This window comes from Zootoca vivipara, chromosome 8 (assembly GCF_965207765.1).
Source record: "Zootoca vivipara chromosome 8, rZooViv2.hap1.1, whole genome shotgun sequence".
Taxonomy (NCBI): Eukaryota; Metazoa; Chordata; class Lepidosauria; order Squamata; family Lacertidae; genus Zootoca; species Zootoca vivipara.
In genome coordinates, this window is record NC_142591.1 from 87464016 (window position 1) to 87489081 (window position 25066).

At 56.8% G+C, this 25066-nt stretch overlaps 2 protein-coding genes across 3 annotated transcripts; one reads left to right on the forward strand and one right to left on the reverse strand.

The window, feature by feature from the left end:
* Positions 1-855: 855 nt before the first annotated feature.
* Positions 856-6212, reverse strand: EXOSC4 (exosome component 4). Of its 2 annotated transcripts, none has more exons than XM_088676147.1 (3): positions 6077-6212; positions 4154-4360; positions 856-1454 (listed from the first exon to the last, which is right to left on the reverse strand). In XM_088676147.1, the coding sequence occupies exons 1-3, from the start codon at positions 6152-6154 to the stop codon at positions 1095-1097; spliced, it is 645 nt and encodes a 214-aa protein (XP_088532273.1). In that variant the 5' UTR covers positions 6155-6212; the 3' UTR covers positions 856-1094. The 2 variants fall into 2 exon arrangements, with proteins under 2 accessions (XP_088532273.1, XP_034980545.1); XM_035124654.3 differs by lacking the exon at positions 6077-6212 and adding an exon at positions 4940-5865.
* On the forward strand, positions 6117-24822 carry OPLAH (5-oxoprolinase, ATP-hydrolysing). Its single transcript, XM_035124612.3, has 26 exons — positions 6117-6290; positions 7252-7443; positions 8689-8797; positions 8926-9049; positions 10346-10541; positions 10737-10902; positions 11135-11273; positions 11830-11897; positions 11997-12250; positions 12785-12897; positions 13019-13189; positions 13390-13527; positions 13655-13793; positions 14999-15111; positions 15240-15391; positions 15571-15731; positions 16926-17027; positions 17282-17456; positions 17575-17759; positions 18940-19086; positions 19807-19941; positions 21507-21656; positions 22523-22680; positions 23182-23342; positions 23593-23690; positions 23867-24822. Exons 1-26 carry the CDS (start codon positions 6117-6119, stop codon positions 24020-24022), a joined length of 3876 nt encoding a protein of 1291 aa, XP_034980503.2. The 3' UTR covers positions 24023-24822.
* The last annotated feature ends 244 nt before the right edge of the window (positions 24823-25066 follow it).

Below are 25066 nucleotides of genomic sequence, written 5' to 3' on the forward strand. Positions count from 1 at the left end.
GTTACCTCCTGTTTACCTGTATGCTAATGCCCCTTGCACCTTCCCCTTTTCTGACGTTTTACCCTGTCACAAGTGATGTATGTATGATGCTTTCGATGTGCATTATGGGATGGTGGTGGGAAGTTTTAAAAGTTCTTGCAGCCCTGTTCACGGTGTTCAGTCTGGCATTGAACCTGCTGCGCAGTAATAAACCTTGCTGTTTGCTCCGGATCATGGCTGGACTCCTTCCTTTTATACTCCGCAACGACCACAGGCCCTTGCCTGATGAGCTGGGTGGCTGAGCATTCTCGCACCCAGAATTTTGCCCTAACAGTTTTATGCTGGATTGTTTTATTTGATTTTTAATGTGTTGTATACCGCTTTGAGATTGGTTATTTAAAATATAAATAATAATATATAATATATAATAATAATAATAATATTAATAATAATAATAATATACCGGGGGGGGAGTGCCTAGGTATTTCATTGTGGCAACCGTAACCTAGGTTTAAGGCGCCATTTGGGCAAGTAGATTATATATCTGAGTTTCTAACACTGGTTAGCTCTGATAATGCAGGCATGCATTTCCTCTGATAGCGCAACTTAATTTCTATGCACATGTAAAGCTAAGATGAGGGAATGGCTCCATCTAAGCTGTGCAAAGTTACAGGCCTTTTCTGGCTCCCCCAGTGGCCAGAGTTGTTCTGGACAAGTCAAGCGTCACAACGGTGTGTGTGTTTGTTGAAGAAACACGCACAGAACCCCGAGTCAGGAGGGGGCAAGGCTCACCCGCTCTTAAATCTCAACCAGTCCTGAGTTGAGGCCAGAAAGGGAAGCCACGTGACGTGTGCTCAAGTGATCCATGCTCCGTACTTTCTTTGGAAGAATATTTAATTCTCTGACATGTAAAAAAGAAGCAAACCTGTACAAAAAGGCTTAGTGCAAGGCACCGCAGGCAATGCAAGGACACCCCCCACCCCCCGCATCTAGCTGCGCATTCCTCTCCCACAGAGAGCAGCTCAGTTCAGGGAGGAAGGGGGAGATTCTTGGCCGCATCCAGAGCTGGGGCCACCTGAGGAGGCATCTTTTACTGCTCTACGCCGGGACAGGGCTCACTTGCCCAGCAGAGCAGTGACCTCACGCAGATGCTCCCTCACCACCTGGTCCAGCACGGCATAGACATCCTTGCAGGCCTTGCTGGCGGCTTCCATGATGCGCTCCAGGTGGTCCTCGTGCAGCCGGGCGTTCATCTCCAGCAGCGCGATCTGCTCCGACTTGGGCAGCAGCGCCAGGGCCATCTGGGGGCCACCGGCCGCCTCCTCCACGTAGTTCAGGTCGGCCAGGGGCGTGTCCTCCAGGAAGCCGGCCGAGATGGCGCAGACGTAGTCCCGCATGGGGATGCCGGCGTCAATGACCGCCAGAGTAGCAGCGTTCACCGAGGCACAGTAGTTCCCGCCGTCCGCCTGCAGGATCTGGAAGGCACAGGAAAGGCTTCCTCAGGACCCAGTGGAAGGAGCCCCTCCCCCCCCAAGGCCCCCGGCCAGAGCCAGACCCTCAAGCACCCAGGACACCTGCGGCAAGGGCACCCACTTTGCACAGCTACGTCTTGGGGGAGCGAGCAAAGAGGCAAGGGGGTGGAGGAATCATAGAATCGTAGAGTTGGAAGAGACCACAAGGGCCATCCAGTCCAACCCCCTGCCGAGCAGGAAACACCATCAATTTGGCTTTGAAGTTTTAAATCCTCTTCCTTTCCTGTTTGGTTTATTTCTCAGAAATAGACTGTATCCTTCTATTACTACATTCCAATCATGAGACTCATCCCACCAGGTTTCAGTGATGCCTATTATGTCGTATTTAGTTTGCTGTCCCAAGAGCCAAGAGTTTTGTTTTTATTATTATTATTTGTAAAGTTGTTTATTTCCTTGGATGTTGTTTTATTTCTGGAGTGACAGTTTGAGGGGATTTTTTTGATAAGTAGTTGTCATGGTTTGGTTTAATGCTGAGGTTAAGTTGCACTGTGTGTTTTGTCTTTTTGTTGAGTTTATTATAAGACTTGACGGTAGACTACATTTTTTGTGTTTTCCTTTTTTGCGTAGATAATTAAGTTTTGTGGATTGCCAACTCTAGATCATGCTTCATATAGTTGTCCATGAGAGAAGCAATCTGTTTCTAGATGTATAGCGCAGCAGTTCAAAGTTTGTCCCTGGGATTTGTTTATAGTCATTGCAAATGCTAATCTTATTGGAAATTGTAATCTTCTAAATTGGAATGGTATATCTGATGGTATTATTGGTATTCGAGGAATGAGTACACCTTCATTTGTGAAAGGTCCTGTTATGATTGTTGCTTCAATAATGTTTGACATTAATTTTTTTTTTGGGGGGTAGTGTATGAAATGCATATCCAGGACAAAAAACACTATTACCTTAATCACACGGCTGTCCCAGAAGACTGGATCACTGCCTTTAACACACACTTTCTCCTCTCCCTAGATATGGAGCTTTTGAAAACAACAGCAATGTGAGTAGGAAGCTGGTTGGTTTTAAAAGAGGATTGTTCTCCAGCTCTCTGAGACTGGAATCCTAGACTCCCTCGCCTGTGAGTAAGTTCCATTTAACTTAATGGGCATTACTTCTGAGTAGGCAGGGATAAAATTGGTCTGTAAATCATCCTGCATGCTAGAAATAAGTTCATGAGGAGCAGAAGTTAATATTGATTACTTTTAATTATGGGGTACACATGTATGATTTGGACATTTTACGTTTTGGGCTTTATTATTTCTGTTTTTCTGGATTTTTAAATTTTGGAGGTAATCTTTTGTATTTAGGTTGGGTTTTTCTTTTTAAATTGTGCTGTTTGTGGGTGTTTTAGGTTCTGAAGTAGCTGTTTGTGGGCGAGTTACATTTTCTAAATTTTTTTGTTGGTTTAGGACAGGCATCCCCAAACTTCGGCCCTCCAGATGTTTTGGACTACAATTCCCATGATCCCTGACCACTGGCCCTGTTAGCTAGGGATCATGGGAGATGTAGGCAAAAACATCTGGAGGGTCGAAGTTTGGGGATGCCTGGTTTAGACTTGTCCGCCCCCCCCCCAATATTTCATTGCAACGTGAGGCTGCAAATGACGGTCAGCTGCAACTTGTTGCCTTGGGGCGTTAGAGACAGTGATTGGAGTCAGCAAATGGCTAAAATGTGCAGTAGATTGAGTTTGGAAATGGCGGGCAGACGTTTGAGGCCGTGGTGTGAGGCACCAGCGGTGGGAGGCAGCGGACTGCGGCACGGCAAAAATGGCGGGCAGGGGTTTGAGGCAGCGATGGCTGCGCGCGACCTGCCTTTGCAGAGTTGGCGACGCCGCTTTGTAGGTGGGAGCGCTCAATCAGGCTTTCTATTGGATACTGCTGGAGTTTTCAGAGCTTCTGGCTGTGACGTCTAATTTGGGCGCCATTTTTTGTGTTTAATCTTTTTAGGTGTGAAAGGTGTGGTTTTTTTGATATTTTTTAAATGTCAGATCCCTCCCTGATGGGCAAGGTACATTGTGCCCAAATTTGTTAATTACGGTTCAGTGGCTATGGTGAAAGGCTGTTACACCTGTGCGCGCGATGCCTACATTTTTATATATATAGATGGTGATGATAATAATTTATTTATTACTTATATGCCACCCATATTATATTATTATAATATAATAATTAGGATAATAACTATCCTATAATAATAACTAGGATAATAACTAGGAGAAGGGGACGTCAGAGGACAAGATGGTTGGACAGTGTTCTCGAAGCTACGAACATGAGTTTGACCAAACTGCGGGAGGCAGTGCAAGACAGGAGTGCCTGGCGTGCTATGGTCCATGGGGTCACGAAGAGTCGGACACGACTAAACGACTAAACAACAAAAAATTATATTATTATACTATTATTATTATTATTCTATTACTTATATGCCCCTCATCTGACTGGGTTGCCCCAGCCATTCTGGGCGGCTTCCAACAAATGGGAAGGATGGAGTCCTAATAAATTAGGGTGGGGGACACTGGGGTGGATTTGTGGAACCCCCAGTTTGCTACTCTCTTAAAGGATGCTGGAGTGGGGGGGGGCTGCACTGCCTCCTTCACTTGGGAACCCCCGTCTCCCCCAGGGGGGCCTTCCAGCCAGGCCGGTCTCGCGTCCCACCTGCACGTAGATGTCGATCTGCGAGCGCGGGTAGAGCTGCGTGAGGATGGCGGCGTCGAAGGTCTGCTTGAGCTGCAGGCTCATCTCGCCCGCCTGCCGGTCGCCGTGGGGCCGCCGTTTGCGCTCGCCGGTGCTGAAGGTGGCCAGGCTGAACTGGCAGTTGAGCAGCGCCTGGTCGGGCAGCGCTTTGCTGCGGGAGCCGCGCATCTGCCAGAGGGAGGAATCATAGAATCACAGAATCCTAGAGTTGGAAGAGACCACAAGGGCCATCCAGTCCAACCCCCTGCCAAGCAGGAAACACCATCAAAGCATTCCTGACAGATGGCTGTCAAGCCTCCGCTTAAAGACCTCCAAAGAAGGAGACTCCACCACACTCCTTGGCAGCAAATTCCACTGCCGAACAGCTCTTACTATCAGGAAGTTCTTCCTAATGTTTAGGTGGAATCTTCTTGTAGTTTGAATCCATTGCTCCGTGTCCGCTTCTCTGGAGCAGCAGAAAACAACCTTTCTCCCTCCTTTATATGACATCCTTTTATATATTTGAACATGGTTATCATATCACCCCTTAACCTTCTCTTCTCCAGGCTAAACATACCCAGCTCCCTAAGCCGTTCCTCATAAGGAGGAGAGAGGGAAGAAGTGGGGGGGGGCGCGCGCGACGGGGAGGGCGAGCAGCGCAGACCCCCGGCCAGGAGAGCTGCCCTGCGCCCGCCGGGCCCCTCCATCCATCCATCCATCCCCCATGGGCAGGCAGGCGCCCCCCTCCCTTACCCCCCCCCGGCCTACCTCGTGGGGCCCGTAGACGACGGCCAGCGCCTTGGTGTTGCCCTGCTCCAGGTAGGCGGAGCCATCGGCCTGCGCGAAGACGCCCAGGCGGGCGCGGATCTGGCGCAGCTCCCCGGCGCGCCGCCCGTCCACGCGGTAGCCCTGCTCCGACAGCAGCTCCAGCCCGGCCATGCCCCGAGGAGGCGGCAGCGAGAGCGAGAGCAGCAGCAGGAGGAGGAGGAAGAAGAAGAAGCCGGGCCCCGCTCCGCCCCTTCGGCGCCGGCCTCGCCCCCTGCGCCGCCTTCCTCCCGCCGCCGCCGCCACGCGGGGCGCTCTGCGCGGACTCGCAACCGGCGCGCCAAACGGCTCTCCAGTGTTGCGCCCCACCCCCCGGGAAGTGGCGATCAGGAATCAACCCGCCCCTTAGACTATATTTTAAAATTTTAGTCTGATGTTATATGATTTCAGTTTTGTTTTGCTTTGTATTTTTATATTATGTTCGTGGTTGAGAAGATCTGATGTATTCTTTTAAAATTTTGAAATAAAGATTTGTAAAAAAAAAAAAAAATTAACCCGGCCAGGAAACCGGGGTGGGGGGGTGAGGGCTGAGACTGGGGTCGCCGCCGGCGCCTGAAGTTTCTGCCGGGCGGGGGGCACGAACCGTCTTTCATGGCATCGACTCTCTTAGCCCGTCGGAGGGGAGCATTGAAGGGGCGCCTGGAGCCTCCTGGTCGTGGTTTCGCAGGAGGGGACGGGGATGGGGGTCTCCAAGGCAGAGGAGGGGGCCGCGACTCCGATGAGCCCGCATCCCGGGACCGCAATCGCATGTTCGACGGGGCGGAAGGCGCCCCTTGCCTCGGCAGTCGGCAGCGCCCCCTTCCCTTCCCTGACCGAACCCGTCCAACAAGTCAGGCGGGGCGCCGAATCGGCCCCTCCCGCGGCAGGAGGAGCTTCCAGAGCGGAGGTCTCCGCGAGGGGCGCCCCGTCGAGCCAGTCTTCCCGCTCCGCTGCCGACCGAGTCTCCTCCTCCGTCTCTGGACTCTGCCGTGGACCCCGTGAGGCGCTAAAGCCGGGCTGCGGGGACACCGGGCTTTCTGCACCCCTCCCTTGGCCGTCGTTGAGCCCTTCGATCCCCGTCGGCGGCGCTCCCACCCGCACCTTCTCCCCGCTACCCGTCCGAGGGGCGTCCCGTCGGGCCATGGCTGCGCCCGGCGCCGGCAACTTCCAGTTCTCCATCGACCGCGGCGGCACCTTCACGGACGTCTTCGCCCGCTGCCCCGGAGGGAAGGCGCGCGTGCTGAAGCTGCTCTCGGAGGACCCGGCCAACTACCGCGACGCCCCCACCGAGGGCATCCGGCGCGTCCTGGAGGAGGTGAGGCCGCTGCGGCTGCGGGCTGCGCAGGGCGAAGGGCCGGGAAAGCCCTCGGGGCGCGGGGCAAAGAGCCGCCCTGGCGCCTGGCAAGGACGCGCCTCCGGGTTGCCTCGCTCTGCCAAGAAAGCGGCAGCAGGAGGGAAGGATTCTGGCCAGGAGAGGAAGCAGGAGCTCTTATTACAAGCAGCCACCAAAAGCCTTATGCAACGATAGACGGCCCTTGAGAGGCCGGCCCCCGCAGCTGAAAGCCCCCCAGCTCTACTGTGAGGCTAGTTGAAGCCCCACAGCCCCAGGTAAAGGGAGGGGCTTCACAGAGGGCAACAAGGACGCCCAGCAGTTCTTCCAGCAGTTGGGGTGCCATTCCAGAAAAGGCCCTGCTCACCTGAGGGCACCCGGAGGAAGCCCCTGAAGCCCATCTCAGCTGCTGGACGGGGGTCTTAAAGAGGGGCTTTAAAGGCAACACTTGGATGGAGCTGGAGAACGGGGCCACGTGCATGCCCCCTGTTCGGTCTCCGCTGGTGGGGCTGGGAGTGTCCCTTGCCAGGCACCCTGGAGAGCCACCTGCTGCCAGTCACTGTAAGGCATTGGTGTCCCAGCTGCGTGTTCCCTGTGTGGGGAGCCGGAGCCATGGGTCTGGACAGCAGCACCCTGGGGGCAGAGCTTTGTGGGCAGGTGGGTGTCCTCCCCTGGCTGCTATGGTCCTCCTGGGGGGCGGGGAGCAGGGGCCCTTGCCGCCCTGGGGCTGGAGGGGGCTGGTTCTTTGTTTTGGAGAGCAGGAGTGTCCCTTAGGAGCTTGGTCCAAAAGAAGACAGGAGCACCTTCCAATTCATTATGTGCAAGGGCTCTGCCCTCCGGGAAAGGCTGTGCAAGAGCTTTTCCTGTCCTCTTGTCCCGTGTGTGTGTGTGTGTATGTGTGTTCAGCCTGGCAAGCCATGACAGACGCTTTGCTTCCCCCCCCCAGGAATGTGGCATCCCCTTCCCCAAAGACCAGCCCCTGGACACCTCGCGCATCGAGTGGATCCGCATGGGCACCACAGTGGCCACCAACGCCCTCCTGGAGCGCAAGGGGGAGCGCCTGGCGCTGCTCATCACCAAGGGCTTCAGGGACCTGCTCCAGATCGGCAACCAGGCGCGGCCGCACATCTTTGACCTGGTCAGTGCCAGGACTCTCCCCCTCCCTCTCCTTCCTCTCTGCCCAACGGGAGGAGAGGTGGCCAGCCGGTGCCAGCCGGTGCCACCTTCCTGGGCAGCCTGGAGGGGTGGGTGGGTGCTGTGCTGCCCTCGGGATTGGCTGGCAGCACTGGCTGGGCATGGAGGGGGGATGTGGGAACAGCCCGGAGGTGCCTCTGCAGAGCCAGCTGGGCAGCCAGCCAACTGGGAACGGGGGGGGGGGGGCTGGAGAAGGTGCTTTCCCCGGCAGGCTCGTGTGGGTGGGTGTGTGGAAGCAGCGGCAGCTGCCATGTGCTGGTGCCCCCCCCCCCTGCGTGCCTTGAGCATCTCCCTCCCTCCCTCCCTGCCACCCCAATCACTGCCACTCCCTCTAGTCTGTGCCCCCCCTCCCCAGGCGGCAAGTTTACTTGCTTCTCGGTGGAGCAGCACATTTTTCACGGCTGGGCTTGCCCTCAAATGCCCTAAATTCTTCTTGTGTCAATGGGGGGGGGCAGGAAACAGGATAGAATCATAGAATTGGAAGGGACCCCCAAGGGTCATCTAGCCCAATTTGACGGACGGCCATAGCCATAGGGGAAGGGCCATAACTCAGGAGCAGATCCCTGGCATCTCCAGGTGGGGTTGGGAGAGACCTCTGGAGAGGGGCTGCCGGCCAGAGTAGGCAACACTCAACTAGATGGACCAACAGCCTGACACAGTTTCCTATGCTCTTAGCTTGGTTGCTGACCGGGGTGTGTGTGTGTGTGTGTGTGTGTGTGTGTGTGTGTGTGTGTGTGTTCCTGCCAGCGCATGAAAGCTCTGCTCTGGCTGCTGATTTGCTCCTGAGCCAAGTTCAAGTTTCGCTTTTCATTTACAAAGCCATTCTGCGCTTGGGGCCAGCCTGCTTGAGGGGCTGCCTTGCCCACCCGGCCTCCTGCAAGCACAACCCGATGTGGCTCCAGGAAGGAGGCTGACCTATGCTTGCCAGCAGGGAGCAGCGGCGTCCGTCTGTGGCACCAAACCAAACATGTTTATGACGGCAGAGTCCCGTCCCCCCACAGATGGAGGAGGAGCCAGTGGTTGTGATCCCAGGTTTGCGGGGGTTGGACTAGATGACCCATGGTGCCCCTTCTGAATCCTCATTTCTGTGGTTCTGTGAAAGGGCTGCAGATCCCTTTCCCTGCGATGTCCGTCTCCTGATCTGCCTGTGACCCCCCCCCCTCCTCTGCCACCCCCTCCTTCTCTCCAGGCAGTCTCCATGCCAGATCTCCTGTACGAGGCTGTGCTGGAGGTGGACGAACGGCTGGTTCTCCATCGCGAGGGATGCCAGCTCTACGGCTCGGCCCCGAAAGTCACAGGTGGGAACCTTCATCTCACAGGTGGCTGCCTTCATCTGCCCCAGAGGGCTGGAAGCTCTGTGAGGAGGATGCAGGGAGGATCTCGCAGGCAGAGGTTCACCTGGCGGTTTTCTCCCCCCCCCCCCCAGGTTTGACAGGGGAATCCCTTGTGGTGCACCGGCCTTTGGACCTGGACGCCCTGCGAGGGCAGCTGAACGGGCTGTTGGCCCAGGGCATCCGCAGCCTGGCAGTGGTCCTTCTGCACTCCTACATGTGAGTTCTGCTCATAGCTGCCAAGTATCCCGTATCCGCCGGGAAAACCCCTTTTTTCTCACCGTTTCCCGGCGGTCTCCCGTTTGGCAGAGAATCCCGGCATTGTCCCTTAAATTCAATTCTTCCTGGCGGCCATTTTTTTGGTGCCACTTTGCCCTTCTATGGGCACCAGAAAATGGCGGCGCCGGAAGTCGCTTCCGCGCATGACCGGAAGTTGCGTGACGTGACTTCCGGTGGCGCTTCGCCCTTCTATGGGCATCAGAAAATGGCGGCGCCGGCGCTGGAAGTCGCTTTTACGTGTTTCCGGTCATGCGCGGAAGCGACTTCCGGCGCTGGCGCCGCCATTTTCTGGTGCCCATAGAAGGGCGAAGCGCCACCGGAAGTTGCGTCACGCAACTTCCGGTCGTGCGCGCGCTGCCGATCCCGGATCTTTACGATCCGGACTTGGCAGCTATGGTTCTGCTCCTGAGGTGGGAGGAAGTCTTGAGCTGTGGCTTGAGGCTGTGGGGCTGAGCCTAGGGGCAACCTATAAGAATATGGTAAAGGTAAAGGGACCCCTGACCATTAGGTCCAGTCGTGACGGACTCTGGGGTTGCGCGCTCATCTCGCATTATTGGCCGAGGGAGCCAGCGTATAGCTTCCAGGTCATGTGGCCAGCATGACAAAGCCGCTTCTGGCAAACCAGAGCAGCACATGGAAACGCCGTTTACCTTCCCGCTGTAGCGGTTCTTATTTATCTACTTGCATTTTGACGTGCTTTCGAACTGCTAGGTTGGCAGGAGCTGGGACTGAGCAACGGGAGCTCACCCCATCACAGGGATTCGACCCGCCGACCTTCTGATCAGCAAGCCCTAGGCTCAGTGGTTTAACCACAGCGCCACCTGGGTCCCTATCATAAGAATATGATAATAATTCATTATATACCAGAAGGAGCGTCTCCACCCCCATCGTTCTGCCTGGACACTGCCAGTTCCCTCACTGGGAGAAGCAAAGTTACAGGGAAATAGGCAGAGGGCCTTCTCGGTGGTGGCACCCACCCTGTTGGGAGCCGCCAGATGGAAACCTGTTGGGAGCCTTGCTGGAAACCAAGGAGCAGAGAGTTGCTCTTGGTTTCCCTGTGGTTGGCCACTGGGAAAGGAGGAGGCTGGCCTGGATGGGCCCCCTTTGGCCTGATCCAGACCAGAGCCCCCGAGGAAGCGACGGCCAAGACAGTTAGGCAGCTTCAGAAGAAAAGTGTTAGCGCCCTGCGGGGACAGAGGGTGAGCCGCGCTGAGCAGATATCTCTGCCTCCCGCAGGTGGCCAGAGCACGAGCAGCAAGTGGGGCAGCTGGCGAAGGAGCTGGGCTTCCAGCAGGTCTCCCTCTCCTCCCAGGTGATGCCCATGGTGCGGGCAGTGCCCCGGGGCTACACGGCCTGCGCAGACGCCTACCTCACGCCCTGCATCCACCACTACCTGAGCAGCTTCCGGGACGGCTTCGCTCAGCAGCTCCAGGTGGGAAGTGGGGAAGGACTTGTCCGGGGAGAGCTGGGTTCCAGTCCCGCCTCTGGAAAACGGAGAGGGGGGTCTGCTTTGCACCCGGTCTCCTTGGGGGAATCGCAGCAGAGGGGGTGAGGGGGCGCCCTGCAAGGGCACCCCCAGATGGGAGCTTGAGCCCAGACCCCCCTGCCCCCTGGCCTCTCTCCGCAGGGCGTGCCGGTCTTGTTCATGCGCTCCGACGGGGGTCTGACCCCCATGGAGGCCTTCAGCGGCTCCCGCGCCATCCTCTCCGGCCCAGCAGGGGGCGTCGTTGGCTACGCTGTCACCACCTACCGCCGGGCCGACAGACAGCCTGTCATTGGCTTTGACATGGGAGGTAAGGGGAACCGTGGGGCGTGGGGAGGACACCCGACCTAGACCCTTTTAAAATGCGGCTCTTTGGGGGTGGGGGCTATTGTTGGGTTATTGTTTTCATTTTGACTTTATATATCGTGATTTTTTCAGTGAGACCTGAGACCTCCGGGTATAGGGTGGTATATAAATTCAATCAATAAGAAAATAGCGAGGGGCTGTTCTGGCGGGTGCCTCACCTGGGGTCTCTCGCCTAGGCACCTCCACCGACGTGAGCCGCTACGCCGGGGAGTACGAGCACGTCTTTGAGGCCACAACTGCCGGGGTCAGCATCCAGGCCCCGCAGCTGGACATCAACACCGTGGCGGCCGGAGGGGGCTCACGGCTCTTCTTCAGGTCGGGCTCACAGCCCCCCACCCCGGGATCTGTGGGGTGCTGGTCCCTCTTCTGGCTGCTCGGAGGGCTTCCTGGCACTCTGTCTATCCAGTTGTCTCCGTCCCGTCGATGGGGTGGGCGTCCTTGTGACCCCGCAGCCCCTGCCTCCTTGGGGCCCACGCCCTGCCTCACTTGTTCCTGTCTCTCCCGCTCCCCCTGCCTTGAGTTCAGGGCCCCGAGTTAAACTGTGGAACTCCCAGCCACAGGAGGCCAGGAGGGCCACCAACCAGGATGAAAGAGGATTGGACAATTTCATGGAAGAGGAGGAGGGGCAAGTCACAGATAGCTCCTAGCCAGGAGGGCTCTTGGCTCCAATCCTGCTTGCCCCCTTGGGGCGACCGTGAGAGCAGGTTGCTGGACTGGATCGACCCCTTTGGCCTGATCCAGCAGGCTCTTCTCCTCTTCAGGCCTGGGCTGCTTCTCTCTTGCCAGCAGCTCCTTGCGCCCCCAACCCCCCTATTTGCCACAGGGGTCAATTAATCTCCTCCTCTCTCTTTTTCTTCTTCCTCCCCTCCAGGTCCGGGCTCTTTGTCGTTGGCCCGGAGTCTGCCGGGGCGCATCCTGGCCCCGCTTGCTACCGGAAGGGTGAGGTGGCCGTGTGGGGCAAGGGGGGGCGGTGGGTGGGTGGGGAATGGGGTGCTGGCAGTGGGGGCCTGACTGCGCCTCTCCTTCTGTGCCCCCCAGGGGGTCCCCTGACGGTGACGGACGCCAACCTGTGCCTGGGCCGCCTCCTGCCCAGCTACTTCCCCCACATCTTTGGACCCACAGAGAACCTTCCCCTCTCGCCAGAGGCCACCCTGAAGGCCTTTGAGGAGCTGGCCGCCAGAGTCAACGCCTTCCGGGGGGCCAGCCCCTCACTCAGCGTCGAAGAGGTGGCCATGGGCTTCATCCGTGTGGCCAACGAGGCCATGTGCAGACCCATCCGCGCCCTGACGCAGGTAGGGGCAGGAAGGGGCTCGTGCCAAGGCTCCTGCCTCCTGCTCTTGCCCAGGGGTAAAGAGGGGCTTTCTCCTGACCTGCTCAGGGAGCCCCTGAAGGGGCCACAGAGGCCGGGGGCAGCTGCCAGTTGGGAAGGCGGGAGAGCAGGCCGCTTGCGGATCGGGGCAGCAGCCTCGGCCTGCTTCCAGGGAAGGAAGGTTCAGTGGTTTCAGACGCAGCTCCTTAAGGATGGCTGATATCCCCTGATAATCTTTCCTTGTCACTTGAAGGCATGGGTTCGAGTCCTACCCTCCAGTAGATAAGGGGCTTGCTGCACCTTCCATGGGACGGCCCTTGAGATATGTGAAGAAGGGGGTCAGAGCTTCCCTTTCCCAAATCCTGCTGCATGGGGACCCTTTCCCTGGGCCCCCTGTGGGAGGTGGGGTGGGGGTGGGAGGAGAGTGCCAGCTCTCTCTCTCTCTCTCTCTCTCTCTCTCTCTCTCTCTCTCTCTCTGGGCTCCAACTGCCGCTCTGTCCTTCCTCTGTCCTGCCAGGCTCGAGGCCACGACACGTCCCGCCACATCCTGGCCTGCTTTGGCGGAGCTGGGGGGCAGCATGCCTGTGCCATCGCCCGGGCCTTGGGCATGAGCAAGGTCTTCATCCACAAGTAGGTGCCGAGGGGAGGGGGGGTCTCCAGCCCCAGGACCCCTCGCTTGACCTGGCAGAGGAAGACCGACCCTCCGCTCACTCACTCGCTCGGTCCCTCCCTTCCTTCCTCCTCCCGGCAGGCACAGCGGGATCCTGTCCGCCTTTGGCCTGGCCCTGGCGGACGTGGTCCACGAGACGCAGCAGCCGTGCTCCCTGGCCTACGGCCCCGAGGCTTTTGCCCAGCTGGACGAGAGAGTCGCCGCCCTGGAGGCCAAGTGCGTGCAGGCTCTGGAGGCCCAGGGCTTTGCCAGGTGAGCGCTGCCCCTGCAGGGCGGGACAGGTGGCTGGGGGGGGGAGAAGGCCGGGAAAGGCCCTGTGGGCCGCTGTGGGTAACCCGGCCCTCTGGGGAAGGCAGAGTCTTGGGCACTGCATGTGAGAGTGGGGGGGAGCTGGCCTTACATTTGGGGGGCCCCCAGCCGCTTGCTGACTGCCCTCCCCTTGGCCTCCCCAGATCCCAGATCAGCACAGAGCCCTTCCTGCACCTTCGCTACGAGCGGACGGACTGCGCCCTCATGTGCTCTGCCAAGGGCTACCCGGCCACCGCCCAGTCCTGCCGCAGCGGGGACTTTGGCGCCGCCTTTGCCACCAGGTCAGTGGGCTCCCCCTTCCGCCTGGCAGCGCAGCTCGGAAGCGGCCGGCTGGCCCTTTTCTGCAGGGGGGCGGGCGGGGAGGAGATGCAGGCGTTCAAACGCTGAGCCTGCGCTTTGCCCCCTCAGGTACCAGCAGGAGTTTGGCTTCACCATCCCCGGCCGAGCCATCCTGGTGGACGACGTGCGGGTGAGGGGCACGGCCAGCTCTGGGCTGGGCCAGGAAGAGCCGGTGCCGGCCAGTGAGCAGCCCCCCCGCCGGGAAAGGGTGAGGACCCCCCCTGCACCTCTTCCCCAGCCCCTGCCCCAGCCTGGCTGCTTGCCCTCGAGAGCCCCCTTCTGCTCCATGCATTTGTGCAATCCTCTTTGAAAGCCATCCCTTCCTCCTGTGGGAGGGAGTTCCGCAGTTTAACTCTGCGCTATGGCTCCTTCCCTCCCTGCTGGCCCAGGGGCTGATGGGAGCTGGAATCCAAAGCATCCGGGGGTTAGGGGATTTGAGGGAGGGAGCTGGACTCCCCCGACTGCTGGGTGCTCAGGTGCTTTTCGAACCTGCAATCTGATGAGAGTCCCATCCTGATTTCAAATGCCCTCTTTTGTCAGAAGGGGACACTTTTCTTTTAAGGTCACACCTTTCCTAATACAATATATAGCCTCAGCGGACCATTGCGGAGCTGTGGGGCAGGAAGAGGGGGAGCGCAAGGCCCCGTTTCTCTGGCAGGAGGAGGTCCTGGAGACATGGGTGACCTTTTTGCAATACAGACGTACCTCAGAAGTTGAACAGAATCCGTTCTGGAACTCTGTTTGACTTTCGAAAAGTTAGGAAACGAAGGCACGGCTTCCAATTGGTTCCTGGTTGCACAGATGTGCCGGAAACAATAGCGGTGTCCACAGCGGATGTTCGGCTTCCCAAAAAACATTTGGAAGCTGGAACACTCACTTCGGGAGCTGGAACATTCGACTCCCAAGGCATTCGGGAGCCGAGGTACGACTGTATCCAAATACAAAAGGCCAGCCTGGGGGAACAGGCAGGGACCCCCAGAGCCTGTGCTGGGGCTTTTGGAGAGGGGCCTGGTCCCCCCAGAAAGGCTGCCTGTGTTGGGACCCAGCTGCCAAAAGCTCGGGACTCTTGCGTTGGACTCTGCTAGTTCTGTCCTTCTTCCAATTCTGCCCTTTCCCTCCTGTCTCTCTCTGGGTGGGTCAGAAATAGAAAAGGAATATTTTTTGCCGCACCGCTCTTTGCTTCGGGGAAGCAGCTTAAATTCCTAGGCTTCCTTACTCCTCCTTTCCAAGGCTGAAAGTTGCTTTTCGCAGTGCAGCTCACCCTGGGACCCGGGGTGGAGGGCGGGCAATAAATTAGAATAATAGAATGACAGAGTTGGGACGGACCCTGAGGGGTCCTCTGGTCCAACCCCCTGCAATGCAGGAAGCTCAACCACAACAATTCAACCGACAGCCCCACTGTCTGCCCCCCAGGTGTCCCGCTGCTATTTTGAGGGTGGCTACCTGGACACCAGCGTCTACCTGCTGGAGGAGCTCACCTGGGGCCACTCCATCCCTGGTCCCAGCATCATTATTGACAAGAACAGGTGAGGGGGGGGGCTTCACCCCTGCCTTTGGCCCTGGCTGGCTGTGGGGCACCCAAGGTGTGGGCCGTTTCCAAAGAGGGGGGTTTGGGAAGAAGGAGCCAAGCTGCAACTTCTGTGCCCCCCCCCAGCACCATCCTTGTGGAGCCCTCCTGCACCGCCTCCATTACCCGACTCGGAGACATCTGCATCGCTGTGGGGTCCGGGGCGGAGTGCCCCGTCGGCCCCCAGATCGACCCCATCCAGCTCTCCATCTTCTCCCATCGCTTCATGAGCATCGCAGGTGAGTGAGGGGCGTGCTCTGCCTGGGGGGGGGGCTAGGGAAGAGGTGGAGAGCGGATGATAATGGTAATAATTTTATTATTTATCCCCCGCCCATCTGGCTGGGTTTCCCCAGCCACTCTTTGTGGCTCCCAAGAGAATATTAAAAACCCTGACCCTCTCCCCCTCCCCCCCCAACAGAGCAGATGGGGCGCATCCTGCAGCGCACGGCCATCTCCACCAACATCAAGGAGAGGCTGGATTTCTCTTGTGCCCTCTTTGGCCCCGATGGGGGGCTGGTCTCCAATGCGCCCCACATCCCTGTCCACCTGGGCGCCATGCAGGAGACGGTGCAGTTTCAGGTAAGCCTCGCCCCCCCCGCCCCCCTAAACTTCTACAACGTGACTCTACGAAGCTGCATCCAAGCCAGGGAGGGAGCCAAGGCCCCCGGCTCCCCCCTTCCTACCCCTACCCCTAGACATATTTTCATATACAGTGGAACCTCGAGTTGCGGACGTAATCCACCCCAGAGGCACGTCCGCAACTCGGAAGTGTTCGCATCCAGAAGTGCTGCGTCTGCACATGCGCGGGGCGTGATTTAGCACTTCTGCGCATGCACAAGCAGCGAAACCGAAAGTAACCATTCCGGTACTTCCGGGTTGCCGTGGGACGCAACTTGAAAAGACGTAACCTGAAGCGGACGCAACATGAGGCATGGCTGTATAGTCTTGAGTTGCCATGGCCTTCGGGCCCCAGTGCATCTCTCTGATTCATTTTTTTTTAATTTTATTAATATTTTTCAGATATATACATTTTACTTATTTTTCATTCATTTTGACATTTTAAAACTTGACTTTCTTCCCCCTCTTTCTGTGGTTCCTTAAATTTATTTTTAATATCTTCTGCATATCCAAATAAACTTGCTCATTTATTAAACCTCTCTCTCTCTCTCTCTCTCTCTCTCTCTATATATATATATATACATATACACACACACACACTTTTTTGTTTCAGGTTTTTACAATAATCCTGCCAGTGTTTTTTCTGTTCACAATTTATCTGTAAATATTCAATAAACCATTTCCATTCTTTTATAAAATGATTTCTTATTCTTCCGGTCAGTTTTGTCTTTCTGCATATTCCATTCTTCCTTTGCTGGGACTCCTTCTTCTTTCCATTTTTACCAAAAAATGGAAAAATGGAAAATGGCATTCTCTCTCTTATTCTTTATCCCCTTTGAATCCCACCATTCCTCCAAGGAGCTCAGTGTAGAGCAGCTGGTTCCCCAATGACGGCTGGGTGGGGATTTGAACCCAGTCCCTAGCCCAGCACCCTGACCACTAGGCCATACTGCCTGGATGGAGTGGGTGGGCTCTGCTGGTGGCCAGGCTTTGTCCAGAGTGCCAGAGCTCCGTCCTGCAGGCCAGGACTTGGGGGCCAGAGGAACTTTCCTTTTGGACCTGGGGAGCCCCTGGGAGCCCTCTTGACTCCGGGGATCAGCTGCCAATGAGGGGCTTCCCTCCCCCTGCCCTTTCTCTTTCCTGCTGCCCTTCCAGATCCGGAACCTGGGCTCCGACCTCCACGAGGGGGACGTTCTCCTGAGCAACCACCCGTGCGCGGGGGGCAGCCACCTGCCGGACCTGACCGTCATCACCCCTGTGAGTTGGGGGTCTCCCGGCAGGGGTGCAGCCTGGGCGGGCATCTCTGCCCTGGGAGACTGGGTGTGTGGCTTGGGCCCCTTCAGGACTGGGGAGGGTTGGGGTGCCCAGTGCCCTAGGAGCTGGGGGGTGGCGGTCCCAGGAGCTCCTCCCATTGCCCTGTGGAGCTGGCTCCTGCCCCCCCCTGCCCCCCGGCCCTGGCATATGCCCGCTCTCTGAGGGCCAAGCTTGTTCCATTCTTCTGTCCTTTGTAGGTCTTCTGGCCAGGAGAGGCCAGGCCGGTGTTCTTTGTGGCCAGCCGGGGCCACCATGCGGACATTGGGGGGATCACGCCGGGCTCCATGCCCCCCCACTCTCGCTGCCTCCAGGAGGAGGGGGCCGTCTTCATTTCCTTCAAGCTGGTCAAGGACGGCGTCTTCCAGGAGGAGGGTATGTGGGGGCCGCTGGATGAACCAAGGCAGGAGAGAATTAAGGGGGGGCCTTTGACCTTCCCTGCCCTGCCAGCTGTGCTGGGGGGCTCACCTGCCTCCCCCTGCTCCCCCCGCAGCCCTCACGGAGGCCCTGATGGCTCCCGCCCGCTTCCCCGGCAGCAGCGGGACACGCAACCTGCAGGACAACCTCTCTGACCTCCGCGCTCAGGTGGCAGCCAATCAGAAGGGGATCCAGCTGGTGAACGAGCTGATTGGTCAGTACGGCTTAGAAGTGGTGCAGGCCTACATGGCCCACATCCAGGTGAGCAGGAAGACTGCGTGGGGCCGGGTGGAGCGACTTTAAATCAGCCCTTGGAAATGAGGGAGATTTTTAGGAGTTGATAGCCTCTGGTTGTTGTTGGAAGGGACCCTGAAGGTCATCCAGCCCAACCCACTGCTGAACAACCTCCTTCCGAGATTCTGCAGTGTGTTTTCGTATGTGGATATTATTGTAAACTGGAGCCATCCTTTTCCTTTCTTTTCCTTTGCTGCCACCCTGGGCCAGCCAGGGTCTCTCCCCCCACCCCAAAAACCCAACAACCATGGTCCTCCTCTATAGATGTATATTGGTCTGCACCCCAAACCTCCACCTTAGAATCCTATTTTGTTGTTGTTTAGTTGTTTAGTCGTGTCCGACTCTTCGTGACCCCATGGACCATAGCACGCCAGGCACTCCTGTCTTCCACTGCCTCTCGCAGTTTGGTCAAACTCATGTTCGTAGCTTCGAGAACACTATCCAACCATCTCGCCCTCTGTCGTCCCCTTCTCCTAGTGCCCTCAATCTTTCACATCAGGGTCTTTTCCAGGGAGTCTTCTCTTCTCATGAGGTGGCCAAAGTATTGGAGCCTCAGCTTCAGGATCTGTCCTTCCAGGGAGCACACAGGGCTGATTTCCTTCAGAATGGATAGGTTTGATCTTCTTGCAGTCCATGGGACTCTCAAGAGTCTCCTCCAGCACCAGAATTCAAAAGCATCAATTCTTCGACGATCAGCCTTCTTTATGGTCCAGCTCTCACTTCCATACATCACTACTGGGAAAACCATAGCTTTAACTATACGGACCTCCTATTAGAATCCTATTAGAAGTGTGGAATAACCCCCTCAAGGTCTTCCTTAATCCACGGGGTTATAGGTGTATATAATTTCACGTATTTCAATCCAAAACTTTCCAGAGCAGCCCTCAGTGTAAAATGAAAAGCAAGAGCAATGTTACAGGTGCCAATAGACGGATGTCATAAAACACCCAAACGCCTCCCCAGTTCCTACGTGGGCGCAGGTTGGAGAGCGTGGTGGGCGGAGGAACCTTGGGTGGGCAGGTAGGCAGGCAGGGGGAGAGAGACCCACAGCGGAGGATGCCTTGGGAGAAGGAGAGCAAATGCCTGGATCTCCAGTTCCCAGCTCCCCCCCCCAAGTCTCTGCTGTCCTTTGTGCCTCCCCCTCCAGGCCAACGCAGAAGTGGCCGTGCAAGACATGCTGAAGGACTTTGCCGCCCGCCAGGGGGAGCCGGGACGCCCCTTGCAGGTGGAGGCCGAGGACTTCATGGACGATGGCTCCCCCATTCACCTGAAGGTGACGGTGGATCCCCAGCAGGTGAGCGCAGGTGGCTGGGGGGGGGGGCTGAAAGGACGTCACCGTTGGAATCTTGTATCTCCTCCCCTCCAGAAGGAGATGGCTGAGTTGGAAAAGGTTCAGGAAAGGGCAGCCAAAAAGATCAAGGAGGGGATGGATGGAAGAAAGAAAGAAAGAAAGAAAGAAAGAAAGAAAGAAAGAAAGAAAGAAAGAAAGAAAGAAAGGGGGCAGCCTTTGGGATCTTGTAGTTTAGAGAGAAGGGGAGCAATAGGAGTTTGTGAAATGATGAAGAGAGGAAAGCTTTTCTCTCCCGTAACGCTCAAACTTGTGGACATCCAGGGGAGACGAATGTTGGGACAGAGAAGAGAAAGTCCTTCGTGTAGCACAGAGTTAAGCGGAGGCAGTGGGACGGGTGGCCGGGACCCCTGTCTCTCCCCCTTTCTTTCTTTCTTTCTTTCTTTCTTTCTTTCTTTCTTTCTTTCTTTCTTTCTTTCTTTCTTTCTTTCTTTCTTTCTTTCCCCATCCACCTCTTTTAGGAAGAACTTCCTGACAGTAAGAGCTATTCGGCAGTGGAATTTGCTACCAAGGAGTGTGGTGGAGTCTCCTTCCTTGGAGGTCTTTAAGCAGAGGCTTGACAGGCATATGTCAGGAATGCTTTGATGGTGTTTCCTGCTCGGCAGGGGGCTGGACTGGATGGCCCTTGGGGTCTCTTCCAACTCTATGATTCTTCTCCCCCCGCAGGGCACAGCTGTCTTCGACTTCCAGGGCTCCGGCCACGAGGTCTACGGCAACTGCAATGCCCCTCGAGCCATCACCCTCTCGGCCCTCATCTACTGCCTGCGCTGCATGGTGGGCCAGGAGATCCCCCTCAACCAGGTAGGGCAGCAGGAGGAGGAGAGCGGCCCCTAGGGGAGCCAGGCAGGGGCCGGGGGATCCTGCCTCCCCCCAGCGGAAAGGAGTGGGGAGGACCCCTGCCCTCAGAGGAGCCTTCCGGCCCCAGGGGAGGGATGGCCCCTCTCAAAAGGCGGGGATCCTGAGCCCCTGGGGGGGAGGCAGTGTGGCCTAGTGTAAGAAACAAAACAAACCCCTAAAGTGAAACCAAAAACGGCAACACGTGACCAAATTCAAACGAACAGAATGTATTTAGAATGTACAGTAGTTTATTTGATGCACTGCCCTTGTCATTTATTGTACATTGGTTCGACCACCCGGGTGGTTGGAATCCGCATTGGTGAACACCCTTCCAGGATTCGAAGTGCCAACAGGGAGGCGCCCCTTGTGGAACATTGTGTATCGCACAACCACTCCGATACAGACTTATTGTTCGCAGTCCTGTGGATTAATCGTAAGACTACTTACTGGAGTAAGGAAGGATTATGAAAAATATTGACGTCAGCAAGAGTCCCAATTTATTTTCATGTTCAAAACTATGCACCCAGGGGGACTCAACTCAACTCAGATTTTGATTTGAATTGTTTCATCTAACGCCTTCGCTTGAGGCAGTTTGCAGTTCTGTACCTTTAAACATAATTCCTTTGTAATCGGCGGCACCACCTGGAGCTAGCTGTTTCTGCGCTGAAGAAGTTCTCACGAAACAGGGCAACATTCCGGACGCACTGTCCGACTAGTTCATCGAATACTTCCATTACTTTGGAACTTAGGAATACGACAAATTCTCTGGCTACTTTAACTACTTTGGAACTTTGCAATACAAAGCTTTTCTTTCTTTTTTTATAATATATTTATTAAGGTTTTTTCAAACAAATAAAAAACATTTAAAAAATACAAAGCAAAAAAGAACATACAAAACACAAAAAGTACAACAATACAAAAAATACAAAAAATATAAAAACAAAAATTCAAACTTATAACCCTAGTTGCTAATCTATTGACTTCCTCAATCCTCCTCCTTCTGCGATTCTTCACATATCTTCAATAGTAAAGTCTAAATCTTATATACTTTCTAGTTATTACTTTAATGTTACCTTGTTTCTATATCTTTTACATCTTAACCTTTTACTTTCTAACCAAATCTTTTTCTTAATTAATTGATCATCAATTTTCAGCTTGTATCTTATTGAATGACTTTCTGCCCTTTGGTTCCATTCATATCCGCAGGGATTCTCAAGAGACCTATGGGTATTGTTTTCATGTGAATTATATGATGTATATTTGACATTACGTATGTTGTAAATAGATTCTGTTCATTTGAATTTGGTCCTGTGTTGCCCTGTTTTTGGTTTCACTTTAGTGTGGCCTAGTGGTCAGAGGGCTGGACTAGGGCGAAAGGGCAGGGGGCGAGGAGCTTCCCCTCCCTGCCCACTGGCCCTGGTGGCTGCTGGGAGTTGGAGTCCATCCCTGCCTGGGGCCCCCATAGTCCACCCCCCCGTCTCCTTGGGGTTTGCCCTCTCAGGCAGGTCTCCCTCCCTCCCTCCCTGCAGGGTTGCCTGGCGCCTGTGCAGATCCTCATCCCCAAAGGCTCCCTCCTGGACCCCTCCCCAGACGCAGCCGTGGTGGGGGGCAACGTGCTGACCTCGCAGAGGGTGGTCGATGTCATCTTCCGGGCATTTGAGGCCTGTGCAGCTTCTCAGGTGAGTGGGGGGGGACAGGTGAGGGTGGGTCGAGCTGGGCTGGGCAAGGTGGGGGCTCTCCAGCCGAAAGGGGGGGAAGGGGCCCAGCCTTCAGCCGGCAGCAGGGAACCTGTGGCCTCTATTCCAGTGGAGCCAGACTCTGCTCAGGGAGGTAGGGGTGGGTGGGATCGTAGAATCGTAGGCTTGTAGAGTTGGAACGGATCCCAGGGGTCATCCAGTCCCACCCCCTGTAATGCAGGATCCACCAGTGTGAAGGGGGGGCTCTTCAGATGCAGCAACGATGAGCTTCTCTCCTTCTCTCTCCAGCTGGGCTGGGTGCCTTGAGACTTCTGGGGCCCTTCACGCTGCAGGGCTCTGCCTGTTGTGGCAGAGGGAGGTTGGGGGGGTGTTTCCTCACCCCAACATGGCTGTGGGTGCAGGAATGGGTTGAGCCCCCCCACCCCCCACAGCAGCGTCCCAAGCGGCTCTCTTGGTTTTCGTTTGCTTGGTGGATTATATCTCCCGGACGCTTCCCGTTGAAATGAACACCACGGCGGCTTGCAAGTACCGTAATAAATAAAATTATAGAACGTAATAGAACACCAAAAATATAATATAGAATCATCAGTGGAACAATTGTTAAGAAAGCAACAACTGAAAAATAAGCTAAACATCACGGTTAAAGGAAAAGCTGTACTTTCTTCACCCAGCAACCTTCCCTGCCCCCCCTCCGGCTGATGTGGGTGGGGAAGGGGAGGCCGAGCATGGCTCCCGTTTCCCATCATCCCCTGGGAAGAGTCTAGATGGGGAGAGAGGCGGTGGGGGGGGCTTGGCCCCTCAGAGGCTGGGGGGCAGTTTCCTGACGGCCCCGCCCTCCCCCCCCACAGGGCTGCATGAACAACGTCACCTTTGGCAACGAGAGCATCGGCTACTACGAGACGGTGGCTGGCGGGTGTGGGGCAGGGCCCCACTGGCACGGCCGCAGTGGAGTGCACAGCCACATGACCAACACCCGCATCACGGACCCCGAGATCTTGGAGAAACGGTGGGTGCTTTCTGGGAGGCTGGGGGGAGGGGGGACCAGGGTGGGCTCCGTCTCCTTTTCCGGGCATCTAGCTGAGCCCCTGGGAGGAGACGGGGCTGGGCCTTGTGCGGCTCACTCTGGGATTACCTGCAGTGCGGAATCAGAGAACTGCAGAGTTAGAAGGGACCCCCAAAGGTCCTCTAGTCTGACCCCCGCAAGGCAGGAGCCACAGCAAAGACCTGGGCTGTTGCTGTGCCCCTTTGGGGGGGGGTCCCGTTAGACAACCCCAATCCGACAGGTTGAGTCTGTGTGGCTCTGCAGCCACTTTTCACCAACCAGGCTCCCTCCGTACGTTTTTTGGCTTCAATTCCTGTGAGCTGTGGGAATTAGGGTTTGAAACCTTTGCAGGGTGGAGTGTGTGTCCCTCTGCAGCCCCTCACCTGTTTTTAGGGGGGCAGATTTTGTGGCATTTCCTGAATGACCCCCACCTCCCCACCACTTTCCCTCCCTCCCTCCCTCCAGGTATCCGGTGGTCCTGCGGTGTTTTGAACTGGCCCCAGGCACTGGGGGCACCGGGCGCTTCCAAGGGGGGGACGGTGTGCGCCGGGAACTGCAGTTCCGGGAGGAGATGGTGCTGTCGGTGCTGAGCGAGAGGCGGGCCTTCCGCCCCTACGGCCTGCAAGGTGAGGGGGCTCCCGGCTCCCCCTTCCCAATAGGCTGGCTTTGTGGGTGGGGGGGCAGAGAGGGGTACATTGTGGGTACGGGGAGCCTTGGAGGTGGGGAGGGGGAGTCTTGGCTGAATCTGGGGGGAGGGTTGTGTCGTGGGCAGAGAACAGAGGCACCATTCCCCCCCAAAAAAACCTCTCCCTGCCCTCTCAGTTTGGAGTCCCCCCCCACTGTAATGACTTTATTCCCCCACTCCATGGATTCCAGGGGGTGAGTCTGGCTCCCCAGGCCTCAACCTGCTGATTCGACAGGACGGCCACACCATCAACCTGGGCGGCAAGACGTCTGTGAAAGTGGGGCCTGGGGTAAGGATTTGGTCCGTGCATGTGCACACCCCTCCCTCTGCTCCTGGCTCTAGACCCCCAGACCCATCTCTTTTCCCCTGCTTCTCCGCCAGTGCCCCCCAAGGGGACCTTGACCCTAGCATGGAGGGCCTCCTCTGCCCCCCCACCCCAAACGTCTCCCTTCTCCTTCCCTTCAGGACGTCTTCCGCCTGCAGACCCCGGGTGGAGGGGGCTTCGGACCACCTGCCGCGCCCATGGGACCCCCCAAAGGGCAGGGAGCACCCCCCAGAGGCTGGCCCTTCCTGGAGCGAGGGAGCCTCTATGACTACCGCCTGGCCCAGGAGAGAGCGTGACGGGCCCCCCTCCTCCTCCTCCCACCGCCACCAGCACCCCCGCCTCACCTGTGGGTCTGCAGGGGGCATTCTCTGTCAGCCGTGGGGCAAAAGTGGGAGTTGAAAGGGTCCCTCCGTGGGGAGCAGGGGTTGCATGCAAAGGGCATTCGGCACTCGTTCTGCTCAGGGTAGACCCAATGAACTGAATGAGCCTAGGTTAGCCATGCCATGCACTTCAGAGGGGCTACTTCGAGTGTTGGAAGCCCCCCACTCCCCAGGTGAGGGGAGAATAGCTGCACCTGCCTCTCCCCTTCTTCCCACCAGGGGGCAGCAGGGCCTGAGGTTTGCTGCTGGGATGAAGGGGGGAAGAACGCTGCAGTTGCCCCCCACAAATGCCTCTCTTCCGTCTTTGGAAAGAGGTGGTGGTGGGGTTCTGGCTTGGCTGGGCTGGGCTTGCTCACTGCCCAGCCTTTCCTCCTCCAGCCTCACTGGCTGCCCCCCCCCCGCACCAGGAGGGCCAGCCCCACTTTGTCTGGGGGTCCTTCCCTGGCCAAGGCCTTTATATGCCCCTTCACTCTCTACCTGGTCCCAAGACGGGCTCCTCTCTCAAACTCCCCCACCACCACCGAAACCACTCCAGTGGCCAACTGTGGGGCCTTGTGGCCCCCCCCAATGCCTTGGGGCAGAGTGGGCAAATGGCCTCGGACCTCCCATGGGACGCCTTCTCCTCTCCTCTCCCGGGGAAGGGTTTTTTTTGGCTGGGATGATTCCGAGCTTCACTTCCAAGCTTGTGGGCTGAATAAAGCTGCAGCCAGCAAGTTCCCCCGTGTGTGTGTGTCGTTTTTTCAGCTGGGCCAGACCAGTTGTTGGGTTGGGGAGGGGGTGCTGCAGAAGGATCCTCGGCCCCTTCCCCCATGTTGTGCTGGGAGGGTCTTTCGTTCCTGCTCTTGACACCCCCAGATGGGGGCCAGGTTCTCCCAGGGGCTTCACCCTTGGAAGGAGGGGAGAAGAAGGTCAAGGCTAGCATTGCTCTCCCTGAAAAAAAGGGACCACAACACACTCAAA

Coding starts and splice junctions, on each gene's coding strand:
- OPLAH (XM_035124612.3), top strand. CDS start 6,117: ATGGCTGCGCCCGGCGCCGGCAACTTCCAGTTCTCCATCGACCGCGGC. Junction 15,392..15,570: donor TCGCTTCATGAGCATCGCAG/GTGAGTGAGGGG, acceptor CCCCCCCAACAG/AGCAGATGGGGCGCATCCTG. Junction 15,732..16,925: donor AGGAGACGGTGCAGTTTCAG/GTAAGCCTCGCC, acceptor CTGCCCTTCCAG/ATCCGGAACCTGGGCTCCGA.
- EXOSC4 (XM_035124654.3), bottom strand. CDS start 5,110: ATGGCCGGGCTGGAGCTGCTGTCGGAGCAGGGCTACCGCGTGGACGGG. Junction 4,361..4,939: donor TCGTCTACGGGCCCCACGAG/GTAGGCCGGGGG, acceptor TCCCTCTGGCAG/ATGCGCGGCTCCCGCAGCAA. Junction 1,455..4,153: donor AGATCGACATCTACGTGCAG/GTGGGACGCGAG, acceptor TGTGCCTTCCAG/ATCCTGCAGGCGGACGGCGG.